Source organism: Chelonia mydas, chromosome 4, assembly GCF_015237465.2.
Source record: "Chelonia mydas isolate rCheMyd1 chromosome 4, rCheMyd1.pri.v2, whole genome shotgun sequence".
In the NCBI taxonomy this organism is placed as follows: Eukaryota; Metazoa; Chordata; order Testudines; family Cheloniidae; genus Chelonia; species Chelonia mydas.
This window is the reverse complement of record NC_057852.1, coordinates 13,774,899-13,788,445: the sequence shown is the minus strand read 5'-3', so window position 1 is coordinate 13,788,445 and position 13,547 is coordinate 13,774,899. Positions and strand designations below refer to the sequence as shown.

General features: G+C 41.9%; 1 protein-coding gene across 1 annotated transcript in view; it reads right to left on the bottom strand.

Annotated features, from left to right (window-relative positions):
* Positions 1-7,632: 7,632 nt before the first annotated feature.
* The window catches only part of ADAMTS3 (ADAM metallopeptidase with thrombospondin type 1 motif 3), a 185,625-nt gene continuing 179,710 nt past the window's right edge, over positions 7,633-13,547 (bottom strand). The window contains 1 exon segment of the mRNA XM_043545446.1: positions 7,633-10,411. Coding sequence (XP_043401381.1) covers positions 9,975-10,411 — 437 coding nt within the window. The 3' untranslated portion in view covers positions 7,633-9,974.

The window sequence follows — 13,547 nt, the reverse complement described above, 5'->3', positions numbered from 1 at the left end:
AGATATGTTTGTTAGTGTCTGTGAGATGCTCAGAGCTCAAAGTGATGGGAACCATCTAAGTACCTAGAGAGATCCTGTACAAGAGTAGAAAGTCACTCATTGTCTACAAAAACAACGAGGAGTCCAGTGGCACCTTAAAGACTAACAGATTTATTTGGGCATAAGCTTTCGTGGGTAAAAAACCCCACTTCTTCAGTTGCATGGAGTGAAAATTACAGATGCAGGCAAAAATATACTGACACATGAAGAGAAGGGAGCTACCTTACAAGTGGAGAACCAGTGTTGACAGGGCCAATTCAATCAGGGTGGATGTTGTCCACTCCCAATAATTGGTGAGGAGGTGCCAATACTAAGAGAGGGAAAATTGCTTTTGTAGTGAGCCAGCCACTCCCAGTCCCTACTTCAAGCCCAAATTAATGGTGTTAAATTTGCAAATGAATTGTAGCTCTGCAGTCAGAAAGTTGCCTTTGCAAAGTGGTGTGATCCCATTGTGTTGGGGCATTCAACTGAACATAAGAATGACCCTACTGGGTCAGACCAAAGATCCATCTAGCCCAGTATCCTGTCCTCAGACAGTGGCCAATGTCAGGTGCCCCGGAGGGAATGAACAAGAACAGGTTAATCCTCAAGTGATCCAGCCCCTGTAGCCCATTTCTAGCCTCTGGCAAACAGAGGCTAAGGTCGCCATCCCTGTCCATCCCGGCTAATAGCCATTGGTGGACCTATCCTCCATGAATTTATCTAGTTCTTTTTTGAACCCCTGTTTACAGTCTTGGCCTTCACAACATCCTTCTGGCAAGGAATTCCAGAGGTTGACTTTGCAGTCTATGAAAAATACTTCATTTTGTTTGTTTTAAACCTGCTGCCTATTAATTTCATTTGGTGACCCCATAGTTCTTGTGTTATGTGAAGGAGTAAATAACACTTCCTTATTTACTTTTGCCACACCACTCATGATTTTATAGACCTCAATCATATCTCCCCTTAGTTGCCTCTTTTCCAAGCTGAAAAGTGCCAGTCTTATTAATCTCTTCTTATATGGCAGCCGTTCCATACCCCTCATCATTTTTGTTGCCCTTTTCTGAACCTTTTCCAATGTATGTTTTTTGAGATGGGCGACCACATCTGCATGCAGTATTTTATGTGGGTTTATGTGGATTTATAGAGAGGCAGTATGTTATTTTCTGTCTTATTATCTATCCCTTTCTTAATAATTCCCAACATTCTGTTCGCTTTTTTGACTGCCACTGCACATTGAGTGGATGTTTTCAGAGAACTAACCACAATGACTCCAAGATCTTTCTTGAGTGGTAACAACCAATTTAGACCCCATTGTTTTATATGTATAGCTAAGATTATGTTTTCCAATGTGCATTACTTTGCATTTATCAATCATATTATTTATCAATTATGGATCAGAAATTGGTGACTATAATGGCGGGACTAATCAAACACTAGCAAATGGCCAGATCCGCCTTTAATTTCTCTGTTTGCAGTGTTGTTATAGCTGTGTGGGTCTGGTGATATGAGCAAGACAAGGTACATCTTCTGTTGGTGGAAGGGGCAAGCTTTCAAGCTTCACAGAGCTCTTCTTCAGGTCTAGGGAACGTAACCAGAGGTTTGTCAGCTAAATAAAAGTTAGGACAGATTGTTAAGCATAAGGGATTCATGCATGCTGTAGGAGACCACTTAAGAAGAAGTAGGAAAATCAGGGATAGCAAGTAGTCGGCTGTGTTACAAGTTGTTGTAATGAGCCATAATACCAGTGTCTTTAAGTCCATGTTTTTTAGTGTCGAATAGATTTATGAATTTAAGTTCCCAGGCTCATCTGTTGAAGGTGTTATGCAGTTTCCTTTGGAACAAGGACTGGGAGGTCAGATATGGAGCGATTGCTTGGTGAAAAGTGTTCACTTCATGGGTGATACTGTGTTTTTGTCTTTCATCATTTTTCTGTGACCGCTCATTTGAGAGCATAGTGATTGTTTGGTTTCACCCACACAGTTGTTGTGGAAGCATTTGATGCACTGGATGAGGTACACCACATGCTGGCATAAGCATGTGTAGGACCCACGGATTTTGTAGGGGGGTATCGATCATCATAGCAGTGGAGACATGTCTGCAGGTGTTGCATCTGTTGTTCGGACAGGGTCTGATACCGCTTGGAGTTGGTGTGGCCTGGTCTGTGGGGAACTTGCTTCTGATGATGAGCTGGGCAAGGGTGGAGGAGTTGTTTGAAGGCCAGAAGAGGTGGTTTGGGAAAGAGTTCTTTCAGAATGTGGTCCTCATCTATTATGGGTTGTCCAGACCATGGCAACAGCTTCTTCGTGGGCCAAAGAAGAACAGAATAAAAATAGGCAAATGTGCTAATTTATCATTGAAAGCTTGTTGTGAAGTAACCCATAAATCCCATAACCAGCTTCAAAATAAAAATGTACCACCTAAAAGAAGAAAGCTGCTACAGACAACTGAATAGTTTAAAGCAGTCATGAGGCTCCTCTAATGTACACAATAGACAAGAGCCTGCCTCAGGATCAGGGGGCATGGTACAAGGGATTCCTTTAGCACATGTGTTCTGTCCCTTGGTCATTGCTTTCTTTGTACTTTCATCATAGAATCATAGAAATGTAGGGCAGGAAGAGACCTTGAGCGTTCATCTGGGCTATCACCAGGTGCTGAGGCAGGCCCAAGTATGCTCTGTTTGTCTAATTTAGGCTGTAAACTATTTAAAGCAAGGTCTGGTGCTTTCATTACTTCTCTGAAAAGAGCCATGAGGCATTAGTAGTAGTCTATAGGATGGCTTTCCTGGCCTGCCTCTGAGAAACATCCCCTGTGTGCAGAAATATTGCTGGAAACAACTGCACATATACACAGTTACAGCAAATGTGGCTGTGCTCTGAGGGCAGCTCGGCCGTAATCTCAAGGCTCTCAGGTACATCCTTATTGCCCATGGTTGCTCACTTTATTTCTTGGCATCCTATTCATGGCCCTGCTTCACCTTATGGCACCACTCACTCCTTTCATGGAGGATTCAGGCTACAGCGCGTGGAGAGAAGTGAGGGGCTCATTATAATGGGAAAGCTGTGACTTCAAGGAATGCATCCATTTGAAAAAGAAGAAATCTGCCCAGGTGGTTGCGTGGCCCTCATCACTGCAGTGCTCAGTGCCTCATAAGCACTCATGAATTCTCTCCTCCCAGCACCCCTGTGAGATAGGAAAGTGTTCTCCCTTTCACCTATGGGGAACCTCTGAAGCCAGGGTAGATTAAGTGACTTGGCCAAAGTCACACATCAGGTCTGTGGTAGAGCCAGGAACACAACCAAGGTCTCCTGAGCTGCATTCCAGTGCTCTATCCACTGGACCAACCTTCCTACCCCAAATGCCTTTGGATGTTCCTACAAAACAGAAAACTTCTCTGAAGACTACAGTTCATTTGCCTGTAAGGAAGTGTTCAGTCATCATGTTTGATCACATTCCAGATGAGCTGCATCATGTAGTGGGTGGTGTCAAATACAAACAGACGCTACTTGGACTGAGATTATTACTTTATTTTCTACATACAGGGGAAGGGGAAACCAGTCCCAAATGAGAGACCCATATGTTCAGAGAAAGTTTATGGGATCCAAAAATCTTAAAGCCCTTAATATTCTCTTGCAGCACTGCAAGTGTTATAGCTCCACCAAGAATTAGAATAGCAAAACCAGCCGGCAGAATCCCTTCAGACACTCTGGGCTGCGCGATAGTCACAGGTTGATGCAGTTCAGCTGAGCTTCATGAGATGTGACTTTCTTAAGCAAGGACTCACAAACAAAGATTCCTTTCCCATGCTGGAGCGCAGAAAAATATCTATTTGCTTTCATCCAATCAGTCACCCTCCAGAAAGCGCCGAACCTGATAAAATAATGTTCCTTCTGATGGAGCCTTTTGTCCTTTGACATCCAGACAGCACAGCTAAGGAAGGTGCACCATGCCCCTGCAGGCTGATGTTTTTACACAGACGTTTTCTCATAAAGCGTGTCTGTCCCCTAAATTACAGATCGATCCTGCAGGCTGATGAAAAGGGTATGGAAAGCCAAAGCACTCAGGTCTCGATGTTTGCGCGGCGTCCCTGCAGAGCAGCTTTGGCACAGTTTGGAGAAATGTATGCAGTGCTCAGCAAAGGGAGCAAACCTTTATGTGAGTGAGCTCTTGGGAGTTTGGCACTGGGGAGCAGAGGCGGGAAGGAGGGCAGGGCCGAAGAGGGCAAGAGAGGGCGTAGGTGTTTCACAGCAATCCAGTGAATGGAAATAGTGTGTGCAGGGAAGCTGACATTCTGCCTAGCCTGCCTTGCTCTGCAGAGTGAGTTCCTCTGAAAAAGCCTCTCCCATCCTGCATCCTGAGACCATGCTAGGCAGAGGATTCTTGCTATGTCACCTGCCTGCAATAGCCATACCCTTCAGTTAATGGATTGTGACAAAGCACCACATTCAGCAGCTTTACAAGTGTCTCACCACTCTCATGTCTTGCAAGATGGAGTCTTAAATTAACATAGCTGGTGCGATCACTCACAGAAGTGTAAACCCAGAGTGACTCCTCTAAATCCAGTTTGACTCTGCTGACTTCAAACTGGTGCAAGTGAAATCAGTGCCCTTTGCCTCAGCAGCTGTTCTTCTGCCTAGTTCTGTGTTTTCACAGCCTGATGAAGACATGGATTTTCATCAACACTGGTGCCTTTACAATATTGCTAGTTAGTCCAGTAGACCCACTTGGTTCTGACACCACACTTCTTTACCTTAATAGTCTCTGATCATAGCTTTTCACATGGAACTTAAAGCTTTTGTTCTTCCTTCCACTATGGTTCAAGGTGCCAATTCATATGAAACCCTGTGATCCTAGAGAAAGGCTACTTAGGAAAATATATGATATGTGATTTCTTTGGGGAAAAACAGGACTTTACATTAATCTTTATACAGCTTCACAGTTACCTAAAGCTGGACATGCTCTATGTAGCTTTCAAAAGTCCTAAAGTGAAAGGAGTCTTCCTAAATTAGCCCTAGATGGTGCTCGGTACCTTCCTAGGCAATCACTTAGGCTTTAGGGCACTCTGTTTACATAACCAGAGGGGAGAACATGGTCCAGGGGTTAAGTTTCAAGAATTTCTCTCTACTGCCCTTAAAGGGCCAAGAGCTAATATATCTATCCCATGGAAAACTGACTGCTGTCTTTCTGAAACTGTGACCATTTGGGATGATAATGTGTGATAACGCCTTGAGGTTGCAAGAGACATGTTACAATTTATATTTTCCAATTCAGAAAGATGACAATTCATGGGATAGATATATTAGCTGTTGGCCCTTTAAGATGACAAATCCCAGCTATGACTGTTGCAGTCTCCACAATTGGAAAAATATTAAAACTTACCACCCTCGTTATTGCTAATTGCAGGTAATTTATCCTAACAGCTTGAATGCTGGACTTTTATTAATCAGGCTTCTTAACATTCAAGTGAGGTTTTTAATGGGTGTGAATCCTTTTAAAATAAATCCTCTTTTATGCAATTGTAAATTCATTACTCTCTGCAGGATTTAAATTCCGATTAGATGCTTAGGTCAGACTTATTTGCATTGGCTTAAAACCACGAGGATCATATTTAAGAAACATCATTCATGACTGAATACAGTAGCAAACGCTTTCCCGGATGATTATATGCTGAAGTGAATAATAAATACATCAATCCAATGGTTTTAAGACTAAACCATTGCTAGTATACAACTAATACAATGACTAAGACATGACCTCTTGATAATTTCTTTTTTCTGATTTTGGCTTTTGTTAAGAAAAATCAGAATAAATAATTGTAACCCAAATATCCCCCAGTAGAGCTAGCAAAATCAGGTGCAGATCAGTAAAGACTGTTACCATCTTTAATATATTCACAACAGACACTTAATAGAATTGTCAGCTGATCTCATTGCTTACGTGCAGTCTTGGCACCAGCGAGGATCTGTCTACTGGGCTTTGGGATGCAGTTCAAGACTTTCACATCTGACCATGTTACACCAAACATGGCTTGAGTTGCGTCTGCATTGCAGCCTATCGGTCTCACAACCGTGGCTACACTGTGTGTGTCCACACCTCTCATGCTGCCGAACCCGGTTTGTTGCAGCGCATCCTGCAGAAACTCAGGCAACTGTCCGATAGTGCTCAGAGGCGGTGCATATGGAACACTTGTGGCACACAAGGTAATCTCTCTTTGGGAAAAACTACACGTTAAATGAAATGCTGATTAGATGTCACACTAATGTTGAACTCATGACTTTAGAAGTGAACAGAGTTGTGAAAGATCATCAGAATTTTGCAGGACCCTCTTGGAATGGCATAATTTTAGGACTTTTTTTTTCATAGTTCATCAATCTAAACTCTAACAGCAAAGGCTGAACTAGAAATCTTTACCTCTGCAGTACTGCAGGATGCATACAGCAGTAACAACCTAAGTTTACATCTAATGCTTCCATGTTATGCTAAAGACCCCACTGTAGATCTGAATACCTGTATATTCATTACTGTCACTAAAGAATATATCCTCACAGCATCACCATAAGGCAGGGAAGTATTATCCACATTTTAAAAGTAAGACGTGAGCAGCACGGAGAAATTAAGGGTTAGATTCACAATTGCAGTTATAAATCTTACCTGTCAACTGAGAAAGTTGGGGATTATAACATCTAAAAAGCCTCTGATCATAACCCTTGCGCATTGAAAGTATAAAAAAGGGAGAAGTGCCAGATGGTTGAAACCTACAAATGCACCTGCTAAAAAATTGTGTATGTGTGTGTGGGGGGGAGTCCAGGAACTGTTCCCTGATCCAATGCCTAAGTGGTGCAAACTTAAAAGCTCTCCCTGGCCAGCTGAGAATTGTTCTGGCAGGGGATGGGTGGAGTAAGTTTAGAAGGCATGTCAAAGTGGTAGGGGTGGTACACTGGTGCTTTCCATAGACTCTCAGCTGGTAGATGGCCTAGGCTATGGCTACATTGAAGAAAAAAAAAAAAAAGGCAGTGTCAGCGTGTCTCACAGCCCAGGTCAACTGGTTCGCAGGACTCTGGCTACAGAGCTAAAAATAGCGGTGTAGATGTTTGGGGTCAGACTTGTCTGGGCTCTGAAACCCACCAAAGAGGGTAGGTCTCTAGCCTGAGCCCATGTCTACACGGCTATTTTTAGCTCTGTAGAACAAGCCCAACTCAGTTGATCCAGGTTCTGAGACTTGCTGCAGTGGGCCTTTTTTTGCAGTGCAGATGTACTCTTGGAGACCATACCTGGCTACTGTAAGACTAGGCTGCTCTAACTTGCATAGGGGTTGGGGCTGGTACCTGTTGGCCTACAGAGTCAGGGAGCCACAAGAAGCCTCGTTCCCTCCTGTGCTGAGCAGAACTTGGGATTGGAGAGGATCTGCCCCTACATCCTTTGTGACTGCCGCTTGGTATCCCCAGGCCTGCTGTCTAGTTCAAGGTGGCCCAGGAGGCTGGCTGTGTTTTTGAATCCATTTAAGTGAAATACGTTCAAATTCATATTTTACAAGAAGACAAAGAGCCTGATAAAGAAGTAAATCTGCCTCCAGTTTGTGGAGAGGAAGCTTAAGCCAAAAACCAAACCACAGTACAGAGTGGCATGTTAAAGTTTTTATTGCTAGGTGCTCCCCAATACAACAAACAGTATCAGTAGTGTACACTTTAATGAAGGAGAAATTAGCTTGGTAGAAAAGAAAGCAAAAAGGTACAAGGAGTATCTACATCCATATTGTATATATGTAAAAGATAAAGAGCGAGCGAGCGAATTTGGCTTCTGGGGAATTCCAAGAAAGCAAACACATATCCTTTTGGTCTGTTTGAGGCTCAGGGATTGTCTGTACACAATCTATCCAATGCTAATTTCTTTAGACCTTCAAAAGCCTTGCATAAAAGTAGCAGCAATTCTTTAGAGGCATCGAGTCAATACTTCAGTGGATTAGATTACAAACATCATAATGCAAAACAGACGTGATTCTATTCTCTTTTGAGGGTTAATTTACCTACATTCTAATTTACCTTCGGGTCTCCTGAAAGAGATTTGCATTCTAACGTCATCTCCGCAATCCTGCCAAATTACTATACTCGCTTCTTGGTCTGTTTCCAAAATGTGATCCATGGAGTCCTCATATATTTCATAGTGTTTTTAGTGCTACAGATTCACTGTTTTATTAAACAGTTTGCTCAGACAGCACAAAAATTGCACATCAAACTTTAGTAAACTATTAAAAAACCTAAAGATGCTTGTAATAGAAAAAACCATTTTCATAAGATATTTTTTTAAAAAAGAAATTAGATCAACAATTCATCTACAGTAGTTTAGTTAGCTTAAATTTCTGTTCTACGCATATATAGCATGTACATGTGTCTAATTACATCTCTCTATTTTATCTTGGCAAAAAAGTCACTGCTATTAGTGTAAATATTTAGTACATAAAATACTATCAAGAATTCAACTTTTAATAAATATCTTTAGTTCTCAATCCTATATACAAGTACTTTACAGCAACACACAGGAGAGAGCATGACTGGCTGAACTGAGAAAGATGGTTATTGACATAAATTACTAGCAATTATTGCAGTCAGATGCATTGTGGTTGTGGAGATTTCAAGGTGAACCATGCTGAAAAATAAATATCTCTCTCCCCTTTAAATCCATGCTTTAAACAGGAAAAGCATCCATTTTAAATCTTGTTACAGCTGCTTCTTGTTAGTGCCTATTCTAGCTCTGTGATGCTCTTTCAGCTTCAGAAACAAACAGCTCATCCAGAACACACAACTCACATTTGTCTTGTGAACAGTACAGTACTTATAACATATACACAGTTACTTTTTCACTTACTACACTAGTCTGTCCCTCTTAGGCAAAAGGAAAATTCAGAGAAGGCACTGCGAGTTCTAGACCTAAGGAATGCCTGCTAAGTAGAGGGTAGGGGTGTTAGCATTGATTTCACTGGCCCATTTGATCAGTTTCTTCTACCTGTGATTAAAGGTGTTATGCTGCTGAACAGACTTTTTGGTAGGTGACCAGTAGGTTTGGACCAGTAAGATGGCAGTGTCCCCCCACCCCCAAAAAAGAAAGCATCACATTGTTGATATTAAAAATAAAAATCTTCCTACAGTCAGTAGCTGTAATCTATATTAAAATGGAGCTCCTCTTTTGATTAAAATGCTGCTTTGAAAATCAACTCCCGGAATGTAAGGAAGGCAGTACTCAATGGCAGGCACCTAGTAAACCTCCAGAAATGCAACATAGGTAAACAATTGTTTGACAGCACAAAACTCTTAAAAATAATACTGATTTTCTGCAATATACAGTATATACACAACAGCTGAAAATTTGCTCATACAATATTTGTTTATATAGATAAATTAGCAATACAAGTCTCGTGGATTCTGTTGTTCCACTGCAAAAATATTTTGTAAAAGTGTAAACTTTTGGTACCTCTTGTGGTGGTGGTGTTTTTTCCACCCCTACATGTGATCTTTTAAAAATAAAAACAAACAATTAGCTGATGTGCAAAATAGGCTCTGTATTAGAGAATGACCACCATACTCAGCAACTTTCTTTCATTGATGTGAATATTCTCTGGTGCTTTCCTCCCATGCATTCAAGCTAACCAGATAATGAAGTGTAGGAGGATGGCAGCAACTAGAAAGTGAACCAGCACTTTTTGTTTTTTATTTACAACTAAAATGATCTGTAGAGAGTCCTGCTTCTGGAAAGCAGCATGCACCATTGTGTCCTGAATAAAAGCTTTCTGTTACTATCCTCCTTTTTGCATTCACTTTTATCTTTCCACTGTGGATGATCTCAAAGCACGTCTCTTTTCAGCATGCTTCTCATTTTCCTTTGAGGTTCTAGCTGGAGAAAGAGCACCTGCAGAAGTGTTGTTAACTGCTACCACGGGAACAACGGCTGCCAAGGCGGATGCATTATGGGGACAGATTGCCAATCTTGGCAGGTGACTGATATGGCATTGCGATCAGCCTAGAAGTCTGATTTCCTGCTTGGTAAGCTCTCCTCTGGGGAGACTCAGCACCTTTGGACTTACTACTTGATGTAGAAACAAGTACATCTATGTCCTCTTCCACAGGAGGCATCCTGCCTACAGAACTTCTGGTCTCATCAGCGACCTCTGCGTGCTGAGGTACTAAAGACGTCGGCTTCGCCAAGGCCCGATGTAGGTCACTAGGATGGAACATCACTTCCTCTTTGGTTTCAGCAGCTTCAGTAAGGTAAGGAGGCGGGAGGGTGCTGCTGCGCTTGCTACAAGACTCACAGCACAGCTTGTTGTAGCCGGGGATGGAGCAGTAGCGTGCGAGCACTTCCATTTGACAGAATATTGACTTGTCTCCCTGGCAGGGCTCATCTGCAAAACAAGCACAATATGGATTGTAAACCTGGGGAAATCATGCAGGGCGGCATTTCAAAAGTTCAGAGGCCAAAGCCTACATTTTGAAAAGTGACTGATGACCGGGGGCCCAACTTGAGATGCTGGAAGGGGACCTGATTCTCAGAAAGTGTGCAGCGTCTGCCCTCTCAGAATCGGGCCCTTTAAAGTTGGGTATCCACAAACTGAGGTGCCCAGAATCACTGGACACCTTTGACAGTGTTGGCTCCCTTGCACAGGAAAACAGATCGCTCTGCATGTAGAAAAGCATGACCCATGCTTGGGGAAGGCGAGATACAGTATATGCAGAATATGCTATTGCATAAAATTTGGCAGCTCTTCCACACCATAGCAGATGCAGTCCTACACATCATCATAATTAGAGTTGAAATGATCCCTTCTGGTTTTGCCCTCTGTCAACAAGACTGGGCCCAGAATGGACCTTCTCTTGAAGGAAAGGAAATCCCAGGTAGGATCTCTGAAAGATTCTTTTCATGTGTTCTTTAAAAAAAAATGTTGGCAGTTAAATGAACCATGTTTTTGAAGTCTTCAGTGACCTAAATATAACTGATAACCCAAGCAATCCTTTTGCCAAACATAAGCCTTAAGTTTCCTCTAGGGTTGGTGCATGGGATGTACGTTCCTGGGAGGGCTCACACAAGGTACCAGTTTTCCTTTGAGCATGCATGAGATATTATTTAGCTGGAAGTGCAGAGGCTGTAGACGCACTGGACAAAATCAGCATGATGGTTGTAAATTAGTGGAGGTCATTTTTTGTTCTCGGTCTCAGACCCTGAGCCTGGAAACTTGCGTGCGCTTTTTACTTTCAGAGTGGGAATAATCCAACTGAATTCAAAGAAAGAAAAGCCCGTGCTTTAGCGTTTGCAGATCTGGGACTAATCCTGAGAGGTACTGAATGTTGCAGTCTGGCATAATCAGCCATATCAGGGTACAAGCAGCTCAGTAATTCTGTTATGCTGAGCTCGAATGGCTTTTAATGTTTTTGTCCTGTCTAGGGGCAGGAGCCAAATTCTTCCCTGGCTTATGCCTCTGGCAAGTCTCTGTGAACATAAGAGATAGACAGCAGGGCAGAATTTGGCCCAAGGAACCTGAAATTAACCGTACTCTTGGGGAGCTCCAAAATCAGGAGATGGGTAATTCTCCCCCTGCCCTGTATATTAGACTAACATGTTGGTAATTTCTACTGTACTGAATTTATATATAATAGCTCAATTTCATATGCATTGATTGCATTAATATTTAGCTTACATGGAGGTGTGCTGTGAAATTCCAGCCTTTTTACCATGCTGACATTATAAAATGTAGTCCTCTATAGCCAGAAAAATAATCTGAATTACACACTTCTTGAATAGGCACCGAAAGCCACAATCCTGCATTGAGAATTATGCACATAGACCCTCGGCGTCCACTGGCTTCAATGGAACACCACATAGGCCTGGGTGCAGCTCACTGTCACAGCAGGGTCGCTGGGTCTGAGCCTGCAGTGAGGGCATTCAGCAGGAGGAGTCCAACACCTTGCAGGATTGGATCCCCTTAGGCTGAGAATTTACAAACTTACTATTGTTCACTCTTGTGAAATATTTTAATGGAGAGACAAATGAGTTGGTTAGTGCCCTAAACAACTATTCCAATGTTTTGAGAGTTACCGGCACAAAGTGTACGTTAACAGACTGCTTCCGACGTGCTACAGTTTATTTGAAATGATAGCGACAGATTTTATTTACACAGCAGAAGGCATAATGATAAGCTAGAGAGGTGACAACGATAAAACTAAACCAAACCACCAAAAAGGTGTGTTTTAGCTTTTGGTCCGACAGTCATGGTTAGTATTTATGTAGTTGGCATTTTAATAAGCAACAGATGGGGTGTACAGTCGCTTCTTAAATTAGCCGGCTGCACTGCGATATTTTTTCATGGGCGCGTGGAGGTTACCTCACTTCATGTCAACAGGGTGCTGAACAGCCATTTTAAAAGTCAAAATACCAACTGTGGGCCAGATCCTCAGCTGGCTTGTAAATTAGCTTAGTTCCACTGATTCCAATACTGGTCCGCCCACACTTACAACAGCCGAGGAGCCGGCTCATCATTTATAAATACAAGAAAAGCATACAAAGTCACGTCATTGACAAATTGTGCCAATATTAGCGTTTTCATTATTCACTGGGCCCAATCCTGACATCCTTCCTTGATAAAAACTTCCTTGCTTCGAGGCAAACCTACTGCTCAATCTGCAACTCTGGCAGTGAACAAAAACCCTGTCTATGAAGCACCATCGTGCCTCTGAAAAGTTTTTTGAGGAGGACGTCAGCATGGGAAATTAAAGGACCTTTTTTCATAATTCAAACTAGAACACTAATGTCAAAACACAAATCTTTGCATGTACACTAGTGTAGCATACACAGACCAATAATTAACAGTTAGTGCTTCCATGTTATTTAAAAGCAGCTGTTTTGGAAAACATAGCAAATTTTATGTTAAGAATACATTTATAATTTATGTACTTATTTACATCTAGTTTAAGTGCAAGTTCCACAGACACCCTCGAAGAGGTTGCCAACTACATCAAAAAGTACCAAGCAATTAATTTGTTTTTACCTGCAGACAATGCACTTGATTTTTGTTCCAATTTTCTGACAGCTGATTTCACTGAAGTAGGTTTTAGAGGGTTTGGCTTTATCAAACCAATTGTATAATGCAAAGATTTGATTTTGTACTTATCTACTTCCAGTGAAATAAGTACAATCTTTGAGCTGTGTACTCACGTAGTCCCTTTCTTTTACTTTTTAGGTTAATTCTGCACCACCTAGGCAACCATTTCTTATTCAGTATATAGGCTGTTGTATCCTTCTGCTGGTTTTCATGGTAAAAATTCTCCTTTTCACATTTTGTTATTTGTTTCATGATAACTAGGGGAGGAAGACGTGAGAAAGCGTATCTTCTCTCTAAGGCATCTTTATTGCTACTATAGGATACTTTTAGTAGAGCCTAACAATTACCGCAGAAGTATTTTTGGGAATGCTACAGGTATGCTGCAGATCAGTGAAAAGGCAGCATTGTCAAAGTAAATACAATCCTCGAAGCTTGTACAGTACTT